Source organism: Stigmatopora argus, chromosome 20, assembly GCF_051989625.1.
Source record: "Stigmatopora argus isolate UIUO_Sarg chromosome 20, RoL_Sarg_1.0, whole genome shotgun sequence".
Lineage (NCBI taxonomy): Eukaryota > Metazoa > Chordata > Actinopteri > Syngnathiformes > Syngnathidae > Stigmatopora > Stigmatopora argus.
Window position 1 is genome coordinate 3,993,406 of NC_135406.1, and position 22,884 is coordinate 4,016,289.

The 22,884-nt window shown below is 45.7% G+C and overlaps 1 protein-coding gene across 3 annotated transcripts in view; it reads right to left on the reverse strand.

The window, feature by feature from the left end:
• Positions 1-330: 330 nt before the first annotated feature.
• The window catches only part of adamtsl3 (ADAMTS-like 3), a 30,747-nt gene continuing 8,193 nt past the window's right edge, over positions 331-22,884 (reverse strand). Inside the window, exons 1-25 of one of the 3 annotated variants that reach the window (XM_077588940.1) lie at positions 14,544-14,908; positions 12,884-13,011; positions 11,348-11,393; positions 10,192-10,428; positions 9,981-10,107; positions 9,822-9,896; positions 8,762-8,919; positions 8,557-8,668; positions 8,332-8,470; positions 8,207-8,257; positions 7,928-8,132; positions 7,624-7,771; positions 7,449-7,533; positions 5,449-5,726; positions 5,247-5,379; positions 4,425-4,635; positions 4,160-4,339; positions 3,890-4,043; positions 2,931-3,810; positions 2,730-2,857; positions 2,249-2,342; positions 1,979-2,183; positions 1,791-1,900; positions 1,495-1,715; positions 331-1,423 (exon numbers count right to left, since the gene is read on the reverse strand). In XM_077588940.1, coding sequence (XP_077445066.1) covers positions 1,314-1,423; positions 1,495-1,715; positions 1,791-1,900; positions 1,979-2,183; positions 2,249-2,342; positions 2,730-2,857; positions 2,931-3,810; positions 3,890-4,043; positions 4,160-4,339; positions 4,425-4,635; positions 5,247-5,379; positions 5,449-5,726; positions 7,449-7,533; positions 7,624-7,771; positions 7,928-8,132; positions 8,207-8,257; positions 8,332-8,470; positions 8,557-8,668; positions 8,762-8,919; positions 9,822-9,896; positions 9,981-10,107; positions 10,192-10,428; positions 11,348-11,393; positions 12,884-13,011; positions 14,544-14,597 — 4,269 coding nt within the window. In that variant the 5' untranslated portion in view covers positions 14,598-14,908 and the 3' untranslated portion in view covers positions 331-1,313. Of the gene's footprint in view, positions 1,424-1,494; positions 1,716-1,790; positions 1,901-1,978; positions 2,184-2,248; positions 2,343-2,729; positions 2,858-2,930; positions 3,811-3,889; positions 4,044-4,159; positions 4,340-4,424; positions 4,636-5,246; positions 5,380-5,448; positions 5,727-7,448; positions 7,534-7,623; positions 7,772-7,927; positions 8,133-8,206; positions 8,258-8,331; positions 8,471-8,556; positions 8,669-8,761; positions 8,920-9,811; positions 9,897-9,980; positions 10,108-10,191; positions 10,429-11,347; positions 11,394-12,883; positions 13,012-14,543; positions 14,909-22,884 lie in introns of those variants that run through there. The other 2 variants (XM_077588939.1, XM_077588941.1) reach the window with 2 other exon arrangements.

The following is a 22,884-nucleotide window of genomic DNA, read 5'->3' on the forward strand; positions in this document are numbered from 1 at the left end:
GATTGAAATTATTTTAAAATGGCTTTTGGTCGAAAATAAAAATTATTGAGACGCACATAAAACAGGAAAAGATGAGCGTTATATTATTTATTGGACTATTTTTTTGCTTTGTTTGCTATTCATAATTATAAACTTTTTCTAACGAACGTGTTACTATTTATATAGCACAAAAACAATTTTAAAAATCTCCTTAATTGATCATAATTTTGTTAAAATTGACCATAGAGGAGAAGTATATGAACACAAATAATACACTCCAAATCACTTTTATTATTTTATTATTTATGAATTAAAACACAAGACAATTTATTATGAAAGGAATGTGCTTCATTTATTTCATAAAAAAGCTAATAAAACCCAAATATACCAGCAGAGGGCAACCTCAGCATGTATATTAAATACAATTATTGCTTGGGGGACTTCAAATTTTGAAAAAGTGGAAAATACATATTTACAGAACTTTACAAACAAACACCCATGGAAAATAAATAAGAGAAAATACATATCTACAAAATTGAAACATCAAAATGAAACTCGTATAGACTAGTTTTTGTTCCTGTTGCACTTGAATCAAAAAAAGTGCTCATTTAGTGAATAAATAATCAATGGAAAATACACATTAGTTATAAAAATGAAAACATTAATGGAGTGACACTTTAAATTTCTTTTCTTAAAGTTGTGCTGAATTTTATGAACTAAATGTGCAAATGCAAAATCAAAAACCCCAAAAGTGGTTAAAATACACGTTTTCAGCAAAAAATATCACCAAGCAAAATGATAGAAATGAAAAAAAAAAATCAACAAGTCATGTTTTAAACAGACTTCAGTTGAGTTTCAAGTGCAAAATAAGTTTCTTGTTTTCTTATATTCAATATTTGATTCCATTCTGAGTGCAACCCCATAAAGAATGATTTTATGTTTATACGCTTTTAGATTGGAATACAGTAATCCCTCAAATATCGCGGTTAATCTAGACCAAACATGGCCCCGGAAATTGAAATTTTGGATTTTCACTTTAAAAAAAATATCATAATTAATAGCAACAAAAAAATAACAAAGAAGTGAATTCGCGATAATCGAGGGAAGACTGTATTACATTTTGAAAATGGAGGCGGGGTTTGTTTGGTCCACTAAAAATGTGTGGGCCAATGGATTTCCCATCCTTTCCAGTGGTCGTTGCATGGGTGCAGATTTCAAAGCGTCCAATCCCTCCGTCTCTCTTCAAAAGTCAACGCGTGCAGCATTTTTAGTAGAAATCCGATCATTCTTCGGTCAGGTCCGCCACGTCCCTGGCGTTTGTCGTCCCCCGTTCGTCAGGTGTCGAGGCACGAGCGGCAGCAGCGACTCTTAAACTGGGGCAGCGCGCACAACTCCAACTGCCGGACCTTCTCACAGTACCTAGTGCTGTCGCGGCACCCTCCGGCTAAGGTCATCAAAGGATCAATGACAGCCGCGCCTTTGGGACATTTGCATCGTGGCTTTCGAACGGCTCACCTCCGCCGCAGGGCGCTACGTTGCAGCGTTGCCAGCTGCGAGGGCGAGGCCGCCACGAGCAGTGGTGCTCCCGCCACGCCTGTTCGCCGGACCGCCGCGTGCAGGTCACCCGGCGGGACTGGAAACCGTGTCGGCCGCAGGTAGCGGTGCACTGCGTCCACGGCCCGACTCGCCACCGCGCCGCGCAGGCCTCCGCCGAGCAGTTCCTTACGTTGACCGGCCTCGAAATGTAAACACATTGAAGTCACGGCCCGATACACGGATCGATTTTTTTGTTTTTGTTTGTTTTTCGTTACCGTTGTAGTCCACCGCACATCCCGGAGGGCACTCTGGTGCCGTTGGCGTCTTGGCAGAAAACATGGCGGTGCTGAGCAGCCAAACTTGGACCGACACATTGACCATTACACTAGAAGAGTCCAGATACATACATTGATTATTCCCAGGACTTTACGATATTATGATTAGAGAAAACAATAAGTCTTACCAGTCCCCAGGAGCTGGTAGCCCAACTAGCGCAGGTCAGAACATTACATATTCTGGAGTCGGATGGTCTCCGCCCGGCGCCGAGACAGCGATGGCGCTCCACCTCTCTTGACCCGCCATCGGAACCCTCCACGCAACGCACCCGTCTGACCTGGGAGCCGCCCCCGCAACTGACGGAGCACGGGGTCCAAGGCTCTGCACGCCAACTACTCGACGAGAGTATCTAACGTTAGCGGGCCGAAACGAGGACACGGCACGGGTGGCGACCAACCTGTGCGTAGCTGACTGGACGCTGCTGTTGCCCTTATCAGGACAATCAGGGCCGTTGGCTCCAACAGCTTGGACACAGTTTCTTCCTCTACTTCCTGAAAATACAGTGAATGGGAATTCAAGTCCCTGGACTGCGTTCTTCTTTGAAACCTCCCCTCGAAGCTAATTGTTGTCATATGGCTAAGAAAAGCGCCAGAACGCAAGGAAAGCAGCGGCGCGCCGTTTCTTTGATTGGAATCCAGAGGTTGCGAATGGTCACACGTTAAGGAGAGGTGGGACAGCGCAAATCTGAAGGGACTTCTGCCTATGGCGTGAACCGCACATTCCCCACTACTGAGTCAGCCAGACCAAACACTGCTCCACAACCCAGAGTACACACACATTAGCACATGTGTGTAAACTTACAGAATCCCCAAGGTTAGCAAGTTCTGACATCGGGATTTCAAGAACCGTTTCTCTCATTACCTGAACGGGGTCCTTACCTATAACCTGCAACCACGACGAGCGTGACGAGGATCCCAATCGGTTCCGGGCAGTACAAGTGTACAGACCTTCATCTGCTTGATTTGGAGACCGGATCCTCAGTGATCCAGTGGACAACAAATTTAACCTACAAAGGGAAAGTCCACTCAAGTCAATCATGAGATCGGCTGTAGTTTTGCTCACGGGTCGTCCCGTCCTACCTGCTATTGTACGGAAACTGTTTTCCATTTCTGGTCCACGTGAGGGACGGTTCCGGATAGCCAAGAGACTCGCACTTGATTTCTAAATTGGAATAGGACTTCCGGAGCAAAACTGGAGTTCCTACATTAACGGTGACATCGGAGGACGCAACTTCGTCAACGGTCAGAGGGCTTTGGATGATCACTGGGCTTCTGGGCCTGGTTAAATGGCTTTTCCCGTTCGGTTTCTGGAGAAGAGGCGTCCGTGTGGCGTAAACGGCCATTTCCGGTTGGTGGAGAGTTGACTCGTTGGTTTCGTAGTGGGACACCAGCGATAGCTCTTTGAGTAACTGAACAATAGCTCGCTCGCCTTGTTTTCCCCTGAGACGATTGATGTCATCTAGCCTCTGGCTGTCGAGAACGACAATATTCGGAATGTGGAAAAGGTCTTCCGAGATGGACTTGTTTCTTTCCTCCTCCAGTTGGAGCAAGCGCTGGACAATGCGGTCATACCCGTGAGGAGATATGGACAAGTCTTGCGCTCTCGACAAGTCCAGTTTGGGGAACTTCTGCTCGCCACCAAGGACCTGGAGGACCAAATGCTCCTTGGCTGGACCAGCGACACAAGTGTAGATCCCGGCATCAGACGTGCCGACCTGCAGGACTTTCACTAATCCCAGCGGCGTCACGGACACGCGTGGGACGTTCGCCAGAGGTTTCCCGTCTTTCAACCATCGGATATTTGCCTTCAGGACATGACGTGTCGGACAACCGAGGACCATAGTTGTCCAAGGAAGCAGATAGGCAACACCGCCGACCACTAAATGAACCTTTCTGGTCTTCCTCCACTGAATATAAACATTTCTCTGAGTCAGGATGGCAGGGCTGAGTTTGAAGGAATCTGGGACCCCCCAAAAATGTACACCTTTGGTTATTTTTCCTCCAATCTTGCGCATTTAAGCGAAAAGAGCACCTCTTACCTTTGCAGAGTCGAAGAGAGCACGGTCGTATCCTGGTGGGTCGGACCAGAGAAGAGCAATTATTTGGATCGAGCGTCCGGAATTGTCCATCGTCTCCTTGTTTCTTGCAGACCGTCTCGAGTCTTTGCATGCCGTTTCCGCAAGTCACAGAGCACTGAACGCCACACAAATATAAGAAATACGGCACAAATTGAGGACAATCGCTAGGTATGTACCACATATGGTGGTAAACATAAGGTTTGGTAATGTGATGAACTGGAGGACGCCTACCGGAGACCAGCTTGTGACCCAATGGGGTGGGCAACGCCGCTCTGCGCTACATAGCCTCTGCTTTGCTGGCATTTTGCTGGGACAAAATGTGTTTGGCAGCTCTAGGACGCTACCATCTGCCAAATGTTGCTTGCACAGGACCTGCCTCTTCTCCACTCCATTTCCACAACCCGTAGAGCACTGCAGCGACAATGAAAACCAAATGTGTCTTCACTTCATTTTTCACTTGTAAAAGAGCACGACAACTTTTTAAAATTCTTCCTACCTGCCCCCAGTCTCGAGTCTCCCACGTCGGAGGGCAGTCAAGGCGGTTGCAGCCCTGCACGGAGACTGGCTTGGGTTCAACGCAGATTTCATCCGGAAGAATCTCCGTGCCGTTGCCGTCCCGGGAGGGTCGGCGGATGCACGCCACACTGCGGGACATCAGGCCGATACCACAGGAAACGGAACACGGGCTCCACTCACCTTCTTCCCACCTGTACATACCACGTATGAGTTAACACGCCTTCTTTTAACAATCTGGACAAGTTTAAGCACTCCCGATTTTTCTCACCACCACGCTGCGAGGGTGATGTACTGCCTCTCAAACTTCAATCGAGGCTACGCTAAACATTTTCATTTCCAAATGATTCCGACCCTGAGGCAAATCGCGAACGTTGCGTGTTTCAGGCATTCGGCCTCAGGTCCGCGGCTAATTCTCCGCGAGGGGAACCTAGCCAAAGAGTGCATCGTAATGTAAGAGAAGTGAGGACGCCGCGGAGAGAGAGTGGAAGGCCAAAGGAAACAAGTCCAATACGGCGCTTGTTGTGCCTGAAAACAAGACTCAAGACCTGGAAAAACAGGCTTCAAGTCTTCGGGTTTAGCAGCGGAGCGCGGCACCACGAGAGGCGTTCAATCCAAATGTGCGGCATGAGTGGTGCACAGTCGTTTAAATCCAATCGTTACTTCCGCCTCTCTGTCAATCAGCCAGAAACCCGTCTGAGTCTGATTTACCGAACTAAAGTCACGGGTATAGAAAGGGATCCGATTCGTTGAACGGTGTCCGATGTTTTCTCACAGTCAGGCAATTTCATTTCAAGCTTTTTACCTGGGAGGACACTGTTGCATTTTGCAGTCCTGTAGAAATGGCGGCGGCCTGCCCGTGCTAACGCACAACATCTGGCTCACTGCCGGCTCTCTGGTCTTCTTGTTCAGGCAAACGACCACCGCTTCCTGCACGCCTGAGATCGAAACACACTGACAAAATGGCTTTTGGTACGTACGCCGCTTGGGCGACTAAAGTTCCGTACCTCCGCCGCAACTCTTGGAACACTCTGTGAACCCGTCGTATTCCCACTCATGTTGAGCCTCCTCTTCTTCTGCGTCCTGGTCCTCGTCATCTTCTAGCTTCTGGCAAGGCATCCCGTAGCAGGGTTGGTTGGCGGCAGGTTTAACGCCCTTGCACTCGTCGTCAGGGAGGTCGGCAACCGTCTGAGAGAAGGCGAGCAAGACTTGGCATTTGACGGCGCGGCGCCGAGTCCCGGCGCCGCAAGTTCGGCTGCAGGGCTGCCAAGGGTCTGGGATGAAACTACAACAAAACAAGAGGAGCGCATACCCGTCAACCTCGGCCAATAAACCGTATCTTGCATTAAACGTGAAAAATCCGTACTTGTGCCTCCCATTGCTCGCTCAGGGCGCCGTCATTTTACCTAGGGATGACAAACCTGACCACTATTTACTACACTTCCTGGTTGTACTGCTCACCTGACCTTTGAAAATTTGTCTACGTGGAGGCGATACCCTTTGGGAATGTGCAATCCTTTCGATTGATACAGTGATTTTAATGAAGATTTTCCCTTCAAAGTAAGACATTTGTACTCCTTATTAAAACCATGAATATGGCGGTGAAAATTGTGAATCAAGGGGCGGCTTATACGAGAGAAATTGTAAGATTTAACCATTTTAAGGTGTGAGAAAATACGGTTAACGATCCCTTTTTCAAACTTGTCCGTGTTGACTTATGAATCTAAAATGAGCTGCTGTTCGTTATGCGAATCCCATCTGAGGGATAAAACCTTGCTTGAGTCATCTCCCCACAAGACCTCAACTGTATCCGCGCGAGTTCCGTCACGTCGTGTTTAGCATCAACAAATAAAATATATCCATGAGAAGATGTTTGTGAGTTATGGTGATGCCTTCCACAAGCAGATGTTTGTAATATCCGCCAAAGCCCCTTCCTAATCCCATCAATTACATTTCCGTCAGTGGAAAGCTTTCATTGAGTGCTGTTATATATTTTTTTTTGGGTAAATCCAATACAGGACTAGTCTTCTTTGTAATTCTGTCCCATCTGGTTGGCAGAAAGAGTATTAGCATTGGCTTGGGAGTGAAGCTATGTTACACGCACGCATTTAATATTTTTTTTGTTCTTCATTGCTGCTTTCTCACTTGAGAGACGAGGCAAAGTCGCAGATGTTCCCGACTGGCGAACATGCTCGCTAACGCAAGGCATGCAAACGCTCGGGGCCACGCTCCAAAATCTCTCCGGAGGACGGCCTTTATGAGCCAGTGGATACGTGAGACAAAAACATCTGCGGGGGCGCTGAGGCAACACGGGTAGCCTGTGACAAAAGGAGTCCAATCTGCCCCCCCCAACCCCACTTTCAACTTCCCCATCGTTACCTCACGCGACCCAATAAATCCCATTTACGAGCCGAATCTGACAAAGCAGGTGTTCAGCAGACGAAAAGAAGCGTGAAATACTTAACTCGGCGTACAGTGAACACAACACACTCCCAAATCTTGGGATCAACACAATAAAAATCCAACTGGAAATTATTCCCCAAAAATCTAACTCGCAGATTAGCCGCGTCCGCGTATAAGCCCTACCCTTAAAATCATTTCGCGTTATGGCGTTTGGTCTTTGTCACCTTGCAGTTTCGTGCATGTCAAGTCTAATTTATGCACATATAAGCCTTCCCTTTGATTCAGTCATGCTTTTTTTGAGCGACAAATACGGCTTATATGCGAGAAAATACGTTAACTGACTGGTTGTCAATGGCACTGAAATATGAGCATCCACAGATTATTCCCTATTGATTTTTACGCTGGTTCAATTCTGTTGATTTTTAGGGCATTTACAGGTTAGTAAGTAGCCCGTTTTAAGTAGTTTTATGCTTCCATGATAACTAATTGACGATAAAGCATTTGAATCCGTTTGTACAGTATGAATGAGCTACAAATTGCAAACAACCCCGCGGGCCGGATCGGACCACCTAGTGGTCCGCATGTTAATCCAGTAATAACTCACTTTGGCTCCTCGGTCACCACAATTTCCTCCTCCAGTTCTATGGCCTGCTTGTGCCATAACGGTTTGGCCTCGACGGGAAGCGTATCTGAAACATCAGGAAAATAAAAGCCTAGTCAAACCTAGTGTAGAAAGTGGACTTATTGGAAGCCCGTTTTGTGCACGATTCAAAACCCACCGATGGGCTTGTAGCAGGGCACAGTCACCAGGCACTCCTCCTTGATATGGGGCTTAACGGCGGGGTTGCATCCCCCCGCATGGAGCCCCCTATGATCAATGCAAAGCACCACCCTGTAGCGTAGACCTTGACCGCACGTCACGGTGCACTGAAGGGTAAACCAAGCAGGACAATTAAGAACGTTCTGACCTTTGTTGAAAAATAAATCTGTATTTTGCTGAATTGTGGTCTACAGTCCCTTAGCCAATCAGGACACAGAACACAATACACTGTATAAACTGATGGACACTTGTGCAGAACTTACAGGTGACCATTCCTGAGCCACCCAGTTGGGGCATTCAAAGGTGTTGCATGGCTGCAAGATGGCCGTCTTGGCGGAGTAGAGGCACTTCCACTCCTCCGTGGCCGTCACGGTCCCTTGCATGTCTTCCTCCACGCAGGAAACCGAGCGACTCTGGATGCCGCCGCCGCAGGAAATGGAGCAGGTGGTCCAAGGGCTGCTTTCCCACCTCAAAAAACGAAGGCCACGCAAACTCATTTATATCTACTGCGTTTAAAAGTACAGGAAATTAGCGGGCTATACCGTGGTAGTGGGTGGTAGAGGTCATACGGCATGATTTCCTTGTAGCCGTCACTTCAAGACAAGACACGATTGTTCAATTCTGTGTTTAAAAAAACAAAAACCCAAAGAAAATCTGATGTTCTAACCTAGCCAAGCATGGCTCCATGTTGCACTCCTGGAGTTTGGGTTTGGGCTTGATGTTCTCCGGGTAATAATGACAGTACTGGTCCGCCATCACGAGGTTGCTTCGAAGGTCGAAGCATTCCGCCGATGTCAATTGGTACCCTGCATCAAGGACACCAAACTCAATAGGTCTTATTTACCAATATACCTCCCAAAATAACCCCTTCCAAATTTGTTAGCTTGCTCACCACCGCCACACGTGACAGAACAAGGGAAGAAATCGGTTTCCCTCCACCGGTGGACAATCGGCTGGTAGAATATGTACTGGATGACACTGTCTGCCCCGCCTGTAAACTCCACCTGTCCAAAAAGTTTGTGGAAGCTGAGCTTCTTCTGGCAATCGATGTATTTTTGGACAATATTTCCAGATTTGAAACAAGCGACACGACTTACGTGGATGGTGAAATCGGCGTCGAGTGGTCCGGGAATTCTCAGGACTTCCTTATCGGGAAGTTTCTGGTAGTCCATGGTGGTGTTTTCCAGTTGGTACTTCCCTGATTTATCAAAAATGCATTGGCCTTTTTCCCCTTGCAGAGTCTTGCTCTCCACATCTAGGTAAAAAAAAATACATTTCAATCTCAATGTGGAGGATGAACACCATCCAACCTGAACTAAAACCGTCACAGTCCCTTATTCCGCTTACATTTTGCTTCTTTGGCAATTGTCAATTCCAGGAAATGTGTTCTATTTGTTTCACTTTTAGGTCACTTCCAGTAAATTTCATATTATTTCTGATTGATTTTGAGGGTCCTGCTGATTTTGGGGGATTTCCTGGACATTTTAAGGTCCCTTATTAACTCATCACAAATGAACCGATGCGATCGTGGAATCGGAACTGGAGTATTGTTGAATATTGTGGCGCCCGTTCGACTACCGAACACCTATTGTGGATTTAGGTCCAGTTTTAATAATCTACGTACAGTATGAAAGACCTACAAAGTGCCCGTCAGGTAGGACAACTCCACGGGCCCCCTAGCGGGCCACTTCCCACACGTTTGACTCCCCCGTCTTCCGTTGTTTGACCTCATTTCAACTCTGACACGGCCATGCGGTTTTCTAACAAGGACATTAGGGGCAAGAAAAACATTGGCGGACGTAGGAATCAGCGCTTACCGACAACAGTCAACATCTGCGCACAGATGTTTGCAATTTGCAACCCAAAAGGAGAATGAAAAAGGTCTTCATTGAGAAAAAAAAGGGCTTGGGAAAGCCAAGGCGGAATGGAAACACGCAGTAGGTTAAACGTATGATTAGCAACTGATTCAATTTGTCTCACGATGACATCTGTTGATGGACACATCCGCCGAGTCCAAACGCTCTCGGTTCGGCAATGGATGATGATGATGATGATGCGGTTAAGGGTTATGGAGAGAAGCAACATTTTCAGTGCTAATGCGATACAGGGACTTGTCTGATTTGGACGAAAGAGCACCCTGGACCTACCAGGACTTACACAAGTGATCCGGACCTTTCAAAATAAGACGGACATGGCGGCTCCCGAAGGGGATGACGACTGCGGTGTCTTCAGCTTGATAAGGAAAGAGGTAAAAGACATCTTTTGAGAATCATTTTTTTTTTAAATGACCACACCACATCTCGCTGTCGGACATACTTTCCCCCGAGGCTCGCTGAGATTTGTAGTGGCCTCGCACCACCCGGCACGAGGAGCCATCGCCATTGCAGACGCCGCAGTTGTCCTCTTTGGCGGCGCTTCCCAACTCGTGATCGCACCCCACGATCTGGAACGCAGTAATCATCCGCATTACTTGGGGTGAACTTGCCACCTTCCTTAAAAGACTCCTACGAAAAGGTCTCCGGCCCACCTGGCACGTCCCGCTGATGCACATGTCGAGGGACTCAATGTAGCAACGGGTCCCATCTAAAACCTTCGGCGCCAACTCCATCAGTAGCCCCGAAGCCTTGGCTTTGCATTTAAGGGCGCACGGGTTGTCCGGGTCGTTGTACACGGGCAACCATTCGTGGAACTGGCCCTGGTAGCGGACGTCGGCGTGAGCCGAACACTGCTGAGCCCGGAAGTCTCCGGCGTCCAAAGGGCAGTCCTACCGGTAAGATGTCGTACGTTAATGTGAAATGACGAACTGCTTTTCACCCGGCGCTCAAGTTTTGCAGTACAGTGAACACCCGCGTATTCTCAGTTTACTTCATGGACTACATAATCTGGAATTTTCAAGGCAACATGGCCTCCAATTATGGATTAATTGACTAATTTCAACATTGGCAAAACATTTGCCTTCCTTGATTTATTATTTTGAGCAAATAAAACCGTGACCGGACGTTTCGTTGAAGGACGTTTGGTCCCCGGACGTTTGGTCGACCGGACGTTTGGTAGAACAGACGTTTGGTAGAACGGACGTTTGGTAGAACGGACGTTTGGTCGCCGGGTTTGCTCGCTGTCAAATTATGACAGAGAGTTTACTGTTGATATTTTGATATTAGATATTTAGATATTATGAACTCTCACTCTCTCTGTCTCTCATGATTATAATTTTGAGAGCTGGTTTCAACAGTAACAACCCGACAACCAAACGTCCGTTCTACCAAACGTCCATTCTACCAAACGTCCGGTCAACCAATCGTTCGGTCGACTAAACATCCAGGGACCAAACGTCCGGGGACCAAACGTCCGGGGACCAAACGTCCGGGGACCAAACGTCCGGGGACCAAACGTCCGGGGACCAAATGTCCGGGGACCAAACGTCCGGGGACCAAACGTCTTTCGACGAAACGTCCGGTCGACCAAACGTCCGGGGACCAAACGTCTTTCGACGAAACGTCCGAGTACCAATAAAACACTTTAAAAACAAACCAAATGCCAAATTGGTCGGTGCATCCTTTTGGCGTCTGATTTCAGCTCTACGCAATCATGAATCCGTTTTAAGAGTCAATTATTCGTGCAGGGTTCACCACATTGCAAGTTCATCTAAAAAAAAATCCCCCGGTTGAAGATGCTGAACTTACCACATTACTGCATGTGCGATATTTGATATTCTGGCCTTCGCAGGTCCTAGCGGAGGAGGAAGAAGGAGGGGGGAAAAAGGAGCACTTGTGTGAACTGGCTTTGGCTTGTGTTGAATGATGAGGCAAACCACAATACACACCAGTCATGTGCACCCAAAGGCGGCGGTTAGCTCGACATTTGCTCAACACTTTTGGCTTGTGGGGAGCCGCAAGCACAAGGGGGCGGGGTTCTGCGTTGCGGCTAGCTCGCAAAGACATAATAGCGCTCGTACAATGCGACCATGCACCGAGCGCAACACTCTGCCACTGTAGTCAAAGCCGATTTATCATTTTTGGAAATCTGCTGACCTTCAATGTATGTTCACCCGGGACAAAAATCACCATTTATTCATGTTTTGATAGATTTTCGAGCAGAACACTTTGAACCCTTGATCAGGTTCTCATTGGGCGTCCCATCCCTTTTGACTGGGTCGTTGTAGAAACTGCAGTTACCGTATTTTCTCGCATGTTACCTATTTAAATCATTTAAAATCTTAATGACTTCAATTGTTTTTGGAATACATACCGACTGCCAGGGTACTCGGACGTTTTGTCGAAAGACGTTTGGTAGAACGGACGTTTGGTAGAACGGATGTTTGGTAGAACGGACGTTTGGTAGAACGGACGTTTGGTCGCCGGGTTGTTACTGTTGAAACCAGCTCTCAAAATTATAATCATGAGAGAGTGAGTTTAATATCTAATATCAAAATATCAACAGTAAACTCTGACATAATTTGACAGCGAGCGAACCCGGCGACCAAACGTCCGTTCTCCCAAACGTCCGTTCTCCCAAACGTCCGTTCTCCCAAACGTCCGTTCTCCCAAACGTCCGTTCTCCCAAACGTCCGTTCTCCCAAACGTCCGTTCGACCAAACGTCCGTTCGACCAAGCGTCCGTTCGACCAAACGTCCTTTCTACCAAACGTCCGTTCTACCAAATTTCCGTTCTACCAAACATCCATTCTACCAAACGTCCGTTCTACCAAACGTCCGTTCTACCAAACGTCCGTTCGACCAAACATCCGTTCGACCAAACGTCCGTTCGACCAAACGTCCGGTCGACCAAACATCCGGGGACCAAACATCCGGGGACCAAACGTCTTTCGACGAAACGTCCGGTCACGGACTGCCAGTAATGTGGTGACTGAGTAAAAAAAAACATATGGGTAAAATTGGTGTAACCGTCCATTTTGTAACAAACAATTTTTTAGAATGTCTGGTTATATTGAAAAAAGCGGATGACTGATGGCATAACAGGATTTGTGAAAAACCCCATTCCAGCATGTGGGCGGTTTACTCGCACCGTTTGCTCTATTGTTTGGGTTTATTTGGTGGAACTATTGAGAGCAGCGGGAAGAGGGTGAGCAAATGTCATTGTAAAGTCAAAATTTGGCGGTTTGATAGAAAATACTCTCCGAAGCATTTCAAAATACAAATTATTTTAATCTACAATGTACCGAATGCTAAATATAGCACTGTGCGTTCGCGTGGAATTTACCTGGAACTCAGGCAACGTCTCAGGGAATACGACGCCCCTCCCCCGCAGGTCCGAGAACATTCGCTCCACGAGCCCCAGGCGTCCCACAGGGCGTCTCGGTCCTCCTCCGAGCGGGCCGTCCTCGAACTCTGCACGTCAAGAGAGGTCAAACGTTATACCGTGTCGCCAACGCGCGCCGTTCCGCTGATTCGTGCTGTATTTGGCAGCGGGTGTTAGGAATATTACCAGCGCGTCCAATGTCAACATGGCCGGAAAGTGAATTTTTGCGACAATCTGAAGCTTAAAAGGTGGGTGGCGGACAAAAAAAACAATGACCCCCACCGCCGTTTTTAGGTGATTTAACAGGACGGAGTCATACAACTGGAAAACGGGGTTGTTTTTTAAAGGGCTGGCGTTGCTTGCGTCTGACGTGCGGGTTGTGTTTCTTTCTTTTGGCTTGACAATGCCGTTGGCAGTCGATTGGATGACGCCGGAGGGTGAGAAGAAAGGGTGGCTTAGCCGCCATGCTCCAAAAATCTGCCACTCCCAATAAACGGCAAATACTCGGCGAAATGGAACTAAGACCGGGACAGCTCATTCGCTTCTCGCGGGAGTCGGAATGTGGCGGAAAAGACGCGGGGTGCAAACACATTCAATAAAATGATCTGCCAGTCACTGGAGGATTTAAGGCTGTGAAAAGGAAACTGATGCAAAGCCAGGAAAAAAATACTCAGATCATTTCGCGCAAGAACGTAAACAAAATGGCCGCCGTTCTGAACTTGGTAAGTCATCAAAGCATATTTGTAGGAATCCTCACTGTGGGATTTTGATACCACGCAATCAAACACCCTTCGGAGATTTGCTTGGACTTGCATCATTTCAACCAGTTTTTTCTTCAGTTCTTCAGTTCTTTCAATAGGGCTAAAATTCGTATCCCTTCAAAAACACGTGTTTGTGGGCTGATGTCAAAGGATGGCAGTTGAAAACACACGGCCGACAGATCCGACGCTAGCCAGAGGGACGGCGCTACTTTTCACTTTGCGCGTCGGCCAAGTCTTCCAATGTTTGGATCCACGGGAAATAAACAGACTTTGCTGGGCAGCCTCGTAACTCGCTTCCGTTTGAAATCCAATCAGGGAATTTTGCGGTCAATGGGCGAGCCAGGAGAACTTGGATCTCCGAACAAGGCTGGCGAGAGAGAGAGGCGAAGACAGGAGGGATGGAGATGGAAGCGCTCCCCTATTGTTCTCCACAAAAGCGGGATAATAATACAAGCTCCTACCGGGAATTGGAGCTAATAACCAAGCGGCTCGCATGTCCTTTTGGCTGCCATCGGATCCGTCGGAGCACTTTTCGAACCGACGCTTGCCCGATGAGTAAAACAGAGCGCTGGCCTCCTTTCCCATGAACTCCATCAAGCCGAGAGGAGACGAAGCTCGCTGATGGACAGAGTCAACACTAGTCACCTGTCCCGGACGGTTCAGTACACACTGGATCGGTAAGACATCTGTTCGATCACTACATCTGAACCAAAGGGGGCTTAAAGGGGAGCCCCTTCCAGCAAGGACCTCCGGGTTTGACCGAGGAGTCACACGGGGAAGGGTAAATAAACAACACCACGTGACATTTGAGGACGCAAATAGCAGAAAAAGACCGGGAGAAAACAAAGATATGACAGTACCAGGGAGAGAGTAGTCGTCAGGAGAAGTAGTTTGCAAGCTGTTGAACCCGCCATGACTTGATGAAGCCTGCAGAAGCCGTTTGCGCGCCTCTTTTAGGTCAAGCTAGGTGTCCGGTCTGCCTGTAGCCTTCTGTGTCGGTGCTCCTCGGTAGAAACTCGAATTCAGGGGAGGGTATGGAAGAAGGGGAGGGAGGTAGGGAGGAGTGTGTATTTGTATGTGCAATGTGAGGGAGGAGAAGGGGGGTCCACAAGTCTGGCAGAGGGGCCAATCAATATATGGGCTTCAGTCAAGCGTGCAAGTTCAGAAAAACGAGTTGGAGGGTAGATACCATTTCACACGTTTGGGGTGTTGCAGGATGAGGAACTGACATTGGACCCAATGCCGAATGCATACCTGTCAACCTATGCCGATAACTGCCCTTATAAATGATTATGATTCCCCTTACAAACCCCAAAAAAACCTTACAAACACCGTACGACGCATGTTTACTCGCGGTAACCAGACAGTGTAATTTACTCTATGTATATCTACACATGCGCATGTCATCCTTTATCGATATTGCCGTACGCACCGCTAAAAAAATACATACGATTGAGGATAATTTTTGCTGGTATACCGTGACAATAGTAACGATCGATGACAGTAGCGTCGTTGGCTACCAGCCTACGAGACTATCTGGATTTTAGCCAAAACGGTCTTGTTGAGATCGGTTTTCATAAATATTGGCGATTTAAAAAATAAAAATAAAATTCCCCGTACAAAAGTCGGTGTACGGCGTACATGATTTGAAATGGTAAAAAAACGTATAAAATACGTATAAAACGTAAAAGTTGACAGGTATGCGAATGTCTCCTCTCGGATCGTGCCCGACTTCCCGAGTTTGCCTTGTGAACGTCCAAAAAACACATTGAGAAACCTGTGGCTGCCAATCAGTGTCAGGTCTATCATGTGACAGTTACACCAGAGTCTTTCATAACATCTGGCACGTTGGTCGCCATTGATGTGGAGAAAGGGGGACAGGCCAAGTGCGGGGAAACAAGCCATGGGTCGTAAACTAAGTACATTTCCCGTATCTGGAACGGTGGAAAACAAAGACCCCAAAAATTCAAGTGCCAGCCTGTGATGAAAACAACTCGGGTTGGCCTCCAAATGTTCCAATCGCGCCAGAAAATTTGCATTCAAGGAGCCAACAGACCACAAACGGTCATCTGCTTGACCCCGCTATGGCGCCAAAGGATCCTTTTTATTAGCCTTGTGCCCCCTAATTCCATAACACCCCTGTTTGCTTTCAGAAGAAAGCCTTCTCATATTTGCAAGTGTGAAAGTACAGAAAATAAACGGCGGCTTTTGGGCTTGACTCGGCTCGCCGTTGCCAGAAAAGGACATGAACGTGTTTGATTGACAACCATGTTGGAAGCGGTCCTAAACCACTACCCGTTGCCAGAGATGTCTTAATTAGAAAAAAGATCCTGAAGATGAGAAATATTGCTAGCAATCTCACGCAATTATAAGGCGTATTTGTAACAAATATATATATATACTCTTTCACCAGTAGATTTCGGCAAATTAAGATGTACTTGTTGATTATTTTCTGTTTTGCGGTAAGAAAACAACCATGACTGGATGAATTACTAACTTTTTAATGATATTGACCCTAATAATGTGCTTTTGATTCATAGAATATCTCATAAATACCATGTCCGATGATTTTTCTCAAGATGTTCCCTTCAAAATAACACATTTGTACTCCCTATTAGTAAAACAATGAATGTGGAGTTGAAAATTTTGAATCAGGGGGCGGCTTATACGCGAGAAAATGCGTTTTTGGGGGGGATGTTGGGTTAGGGCCAATCATCTTAAAGCCTGGCTGTTAGACGGACAAAATTACGATGACCACGCTGTCTAAAACTGCTACGTATGTGTATTTGTGTCTAGTGTGTCATCGTTTATCTTCAACCTAAAGATGGAAATTAGCCCTCGGCTACAATTATAGCATATAGCAGTGGGGGTCCGTGAATTTTCTCGTAGCGCCTTCAAAGAAATCAATCCAACCTTCAAAAACTATTTTATGGCTATAAAACCTCTACTGCAGCTACAGCTGCGACACATAAAAAATAATCAATACATCAATGCACTAAAATAGGGTAAAATCCACTTCCTAGCAGCATTTAGTGATTAAATACAAACACTGGAGCTTTTCAGATATCAGAACTTGGCCCAAAATTGAAATATTATTTAGGAATATAGCCATATTTTACTCACCAAAAATCCTTTTTAACTGTACACAATATCCATCCAACTTTCTTCCTTCTTTTCTATCGCCATCGAAGCTAATGATGAAAGTCGAGCCTGTCCTGTCGTATTTCTGGCATAGTCCGTCTTGAAAATGGCTTTAAATCAACACAACAATATATTTGTTTGTGCAGCTTGCTCCAAATACAGTTTGGTAACTCTGGCTAATCACTAGCCAATCATAGTTGGTGAAAGCGATGACGTATCCCTACGCCTACGAGAAGTCAATGACGTATCCCTACGCCTGCGAGAAGGCATTGTGGTGTTGCCAACTCGAAATCTGATTGTTAAAGCAACAGTCTCATCGACGCTTGTTTAATGCAACAGAGCCTGCAGAACTGATTGTGAAGGCCTTGAGGCAGATTTCTGACCCTGGCAACAAATAATGGCTGAAATGTGATTGGTTAAATGCTTCAATATGAAAACACACATCTGGAAGCAGTGCAACCAGGGGGAAAAGCAATGAAAATAAGCTAACAGACAATTTGGAATTATTTAATAAGTATTGATGGACAAAATATAATATATGATTCAGATATTTCTTAGGCCAGCAGAGAAGGCCTTGAAGGCCCTGACGGCCTGCCACTGCCATATAGTATTATATAATATAAATATGTGCTGTCCCTTATTAAATAAATCAAACTCAAAATCTCTAAAAGTACTTCAAGTCAGTCTAATATTGCAACTTTCTGTTGACGGATGCTTGGCCAGTAAACATCAAGACTTAAAAGCACCTGGTGGCAAAGATTTGGAGATGAAAGAAACCTCAAAAATACGACCAACTCACAGACAGTTCCGTTATCTCGCCGTGCCATAACCTGGCCGACTCACCCAAACGTCACTCTGCCCTTCATCTCCCGTCGTTACCCCGAGTGAGGTCACGGGGAGAATTCCAGAGGAATGCTGTTGGTTTGCTTGTGGTCCAACCTGGAAAACCCCCGGCGCCGCAAATAATTGCCCGACACTTTACAGTCCAAACAAACCCTTCCTTATCGCAATTACTGCAAAGAATGCGAGGGAGGGGAAACAACGGTTCGGTTAGCTTGCCCCGTTTTGGCCTAATCACGCCGATCAATTGATTAATGGCCGAGAATCTGATCAGATACGGTTCTAATTTGGACCCCGAGCACCTGAATGTTCACCGCATAGCATCGGCCATAAATTTGGAGGCGTAACATAATTTGGAGATGGAATTAATAGCAGGAAATATGATATATGTTGCAACAAGGTGCATATTCTTCACAACAGCCAGTTTTGGAGGAGACCCTTTATCTCAGTCCCCCCCTTAAATCCGATTCAATGAGCTCAACCACATTTGGCTCACCTCATAAATAAATGCTCCAAATACCGTTGACAATTTGGTCAATGTTATCGTGCCAATTTTTGGAATGTGAGCATTTCCTCCAAAATCTCAGCTTTATTAAAACCCAAGTCGTCCGTTTATAGTCGGTGGAGTGTTGCGCATTTGATTAAAATACAGTTTTTCTTCTTTTTGAAGAGAAACATGGCATTTCCGGATTGAAAGATATGTAAGACCGCTACTAACAAGATGCTGATTTTGGATAGTCTGGAGTAAATCAGTCATATTAACAGTTAAACAGCTAATCTAAGTCTAAATCAACACCGGTGCCAAGTGGTTAACCCAAACTGGGCTCTGCATGGGTGGTGGGGGATCTTTCAGCAGCAGGTAATTACAGCCAGGATAACACTCTTGCTTACACTGGAGATTACAGCGGCTGTCTGAGCGAGTCATGCAGAAGCCCAACGTTGCACTCACCATTCGCTGCCAACCTCTCCCAGTCTTCTAGCGCCGCCACCGGCAGCCAACGACTTCAAGTCAACAGCCTCAAGAGATCGGTTTGCTAACCCAACACAGTGTATGAAAAAATACTTAGCAGTAACAATCCTCTCCTCTTGGAGTTCATTGAAGCGTGCAGTGCCAAGGCCTAGCCAAGGACGTCCAAGAAACCTTGGATGAGATTTTTAGTTCCCCCACACGGAACATTGCGGCCTGTAAACATCGGCACAAAGTGCGACCTGCTATGCTAACAATGACCTAGAAATCACTGGGTTGGAGAAATGTCCACATAAGACAACAGGGATTTGTAAAACTAAGAAATACAGACGCTCCCCTACTTACGAACGGGTTAGGTTCCGAGCGATTGTTCATAAGTTGAATTTGTTCGTAAGTTGCTCAGTGCTATATTTTGTATTATAATGTATGTTTAAGGCCTATATAAGTATATTGAAGGTTTATATACGTGCATTTGTATGTTTAAGGCTTGTATAAGTAACACACACTGGTGTGTACTGAAAAAAACATTTAATAAATGGGGAGAAAATACATACAGTACTGTATACATACATTAGAGAGAGAGATTTACTAGAAACTGGCCGAAAGAAGCTATCTAATGACGATTGCAGTTCTTTTTTTTATCATAAATGATGCGGTAGCACTGTATGGCATCATTCAATTGATTTGCAAACTTTGTGCAACGTTCAATATTTGGGTCCTGCTGCTCGATCTTTTTGTTTATAAATGGTACTGACGGTCGAATGATTCAAGTTGTATGCCCGTGCAACGCTCACCACTTTCTGATGCGCATCAAGCTTCGTTATTATTGCCACTCATTTCAAATGAAATGGCTTGCCTTTTCCTTGCACCTCCCTCAATAGAAGCCTTTCGCTTTTCACCAACCATATTCAATAATGGATGCACGAGATATTTAATGATCCAAATAAAAAAGGTTCTTTGCGCACTGGAGATACGTTCACGCACTTCCGCATTGCAACGAACTGGGCAGAGGAAGGTGGATGCTAGGTGAGCCGAGCTATCACAGCGCCAGGCGTCGGTATTAGCGGCGGAAAGAAGCACTACTTGGAAAAAGGCGCGCTATACAAAATCGAACTTACGAACATTTTTCGACATAAACGCAATTTGCAGACATGTTCGTATGAACCGTTGTTCGTAACTCGAATGTTCGTAAGTAGGGGAGCGTCTGTACGCATGCAACGGTAGCTACGCTCAACCCACAGTTTTGTGGCGAGTCCTTGCACCTCAACCGACATAAATCCAGTACCCACAGTGCAATGGCGCAAGACCACAAATCTGAGGGTGGTCACACGGGTTGCCAGGGATTTACACAGAGCGTATATTGACGGAACAAACACACGGATGATGGAACGCGCCGAAGAGCTAGCGCCACGTGGCTCGACACCAAGACCAGCTTCTATCCAAACAGCAGCTTGTAAATATACACGGGTTTGTCAAAGCAAACCCGTCCCAAAGGTAAATACAGGCTCAAGAACCGTTCCGTACTTTCAATGCCATCATTCCTTGCTTTCAAAATAATCACTGTCCTTCTGATTTGAGTCAGCTGGGTTAGGTTTCCTATCACTCACGACCTTATTGTGAAAGGGCAGTGAGGAAAGTTGACAAAATTTGGATTTATTGTCCAAACCTTGTGTTTCTGTCACAACACAGACAATGGAAGAAAGAAATGGAACCTAAACTTCCCCCCGTGCTTGCCAAAACTAACACATGCGCTAGGCTAATGAAGATAAACGAAGTGCATAATTGCTTGTGGAAGACGCCAAACACAGCTGCTATGACTACTCGGTTCTCGCCCGACCACGAGAACACAAAGATGGCACCAATTTTGACATGCAAAGACCTGATAAGCGAAGTGGATTGGGACGAATGACGGTCATTACGACAATTTACCGTATTTTCTCGCATATAAGCCGCCTCCGCGTATAGGCCGTACCCTTAAAATTGCCTTAAAATCGTTGAATTTTACAATTTCTCTTGTATAAGTCGCCCCCGATTCACAATTTTCACCTCCATGTTCAAAAGGGAAGTCAGGTGAGCAGTACAACAAGGAAGTGTGTCCGTAGCGGTCTAGTTTGTCATCCCTAGGTAAGATGGCGGCGCCCTGAGTGAGGAATGAATGAGATTTTTCTTGTTTTTTTTTAAATTTCATTCTTAGACGTCAAAATAAAATAGTTTTATCAGTTTATCCTTTTTTATTTTGAAATTAATGACCATATCGGCCGTATTGTCTTGCATTATGGCAGGGGTGTCAGACTCGGGTTGGTTCGCGGGCTGCTTTAATGTCAACTTGATTTCATGTGGGCTGGACCATTTTAGATATAATATTTAGATTTTTTTTTTTAGAAATGGATTAAAAGAACTGGATTAAAAGCCCTGAATATTCCGTTTTTTATAGATCTAAAACAATGTTTATTTTAGCTTTTTAAATATATTTTTAGATTTTACAACATGATTTTTGAACTAAAAACAATTGATCAATCAAAAATTGATTAAAAAATGACAATTATTGATTTAAAAGGCCAAAAATCAGGAAATTTAATATACATCTATACTCTTCATTTTAATTTGATCCTAAAACAGAAAGTCGGCACTCATGATTTACTTTCCCGGGCCGCACAAAATGATCCCGCGGGCCAGATTTGGCCCCCGGGCTGCCACTTTGACACTTGAGCGTTATGGCGTTTCGTCTTTGTCACCTTGCAGTTTCGTGTGTGTCAAGTCTAATTTGTGCGCATATAAGCCGTACCCTTGATTCAGTCATATTTTTAAGTGACAAATACGACTTATATGCGAGAAAATATGGTACTTCAAAGTAGCTAGCCTATTGGCTAAACAAACGTATTTGCAGTTTGACAGTAGCTGTCAATCCGTTCAGTTTTTCTCTCGCACAAGTCTAATTTGTGCGCATATAAGCCGTACCCTTGATTCAGTCATCATTGTTTTAGTTACAAATACGGCTTATATGCGAGAAAATACGGTAAGCATCACTAAAACTAGGCTGCCCCAAACCCTGCCTGTTTTCATTCTTCCGTATTTGCAGTTTAGACAGTAGCTGTCGATCTGTTCAGTTTTTCTCTCCCACATCTCTTATCTCTTACTAAAAAGGTATCGAAAAAGTTTGCCTGAATTGCTGTTCATTGGACACGTTTTAACTGAAGGATCAAGCGCAAAACGTTCCCTGAATGGAAAAAAAAAGCTGGATTTCTTTCCTAATCCTCACTCTTACTCATGCACGTCGGCCAAAACTTCACTCATCAGACCCCCCGTGCGCTTTGAAGAACTTTGCCAATGAATGCTGACATACGCTGCTGATGTAAGGCTACGGATCAGAAAGCAACCGGCGGAAAAAATCAGGAAGAGCGCAAACGTGTCGCGCCCCTTCCGCGGAACGAGGTAAAAAGTGCAGGCGAGGTCAGTCCAAACGCGTACCGAGCAGCTCTGGCATTCGAACAGAAGTCAAAGCAAATATTCATCGGAGGCCGCGGTCCGCCTCCTGGAGCGCTCGCTAATTAAGCCGCGTTTATCTTGGCCGGGAATCAAGCTCACGATTGAACAGAGATCCAACATGGACTCCGAGACCAAGTGAATGCTGAAAAGAGTCACTAATATGGCTCCTGGGAGTCTGGGGGCTCCACACGTTAGCATGGCAAGCGAGGCCAATGAGGACTTTTATGGGAAATTAACCTAAAAAGCAGAATATGTATTACACGTACTAAGGCAGGGGTGTCAGACTCGGGTTGGATCGCGGGCTGCTTTAACGTCAACTTGATTTCATGTGGGCTGGACCATTTAAGATATAATATTTCGATTTTTTTAAAATAAATGGATTAAAAGAATTGGATTAAAAGCCGTGAATATTCAGTTTTTTTATAGATCTAAAACAATGTTTATTTTAGCTTTTTTAAAAATATATTTTTAGATTTTACAAAATGATTTTTGAACTAAAAACACAGAAAAAATGGATTAAAAAATTACAATTATTGATTTAAAAGGGGGAAAATCAGGAAATTTAATATACATCTATACTCTTCATTTTAACTTATCCTAAAACAGAAAGTCGGCACTCATGATTTACTTTCCCGGGCCGCACAAAATGATGCAGCGGGCCAGATTTGGCCCCCGGGCCGCCACTTTGACACCTGTGATGTATAGTAAGGGTGTCAGACTCGGGTTGGTTCGCGGGCCGCTTTAACGTCAACTTGATTTCACGTGGG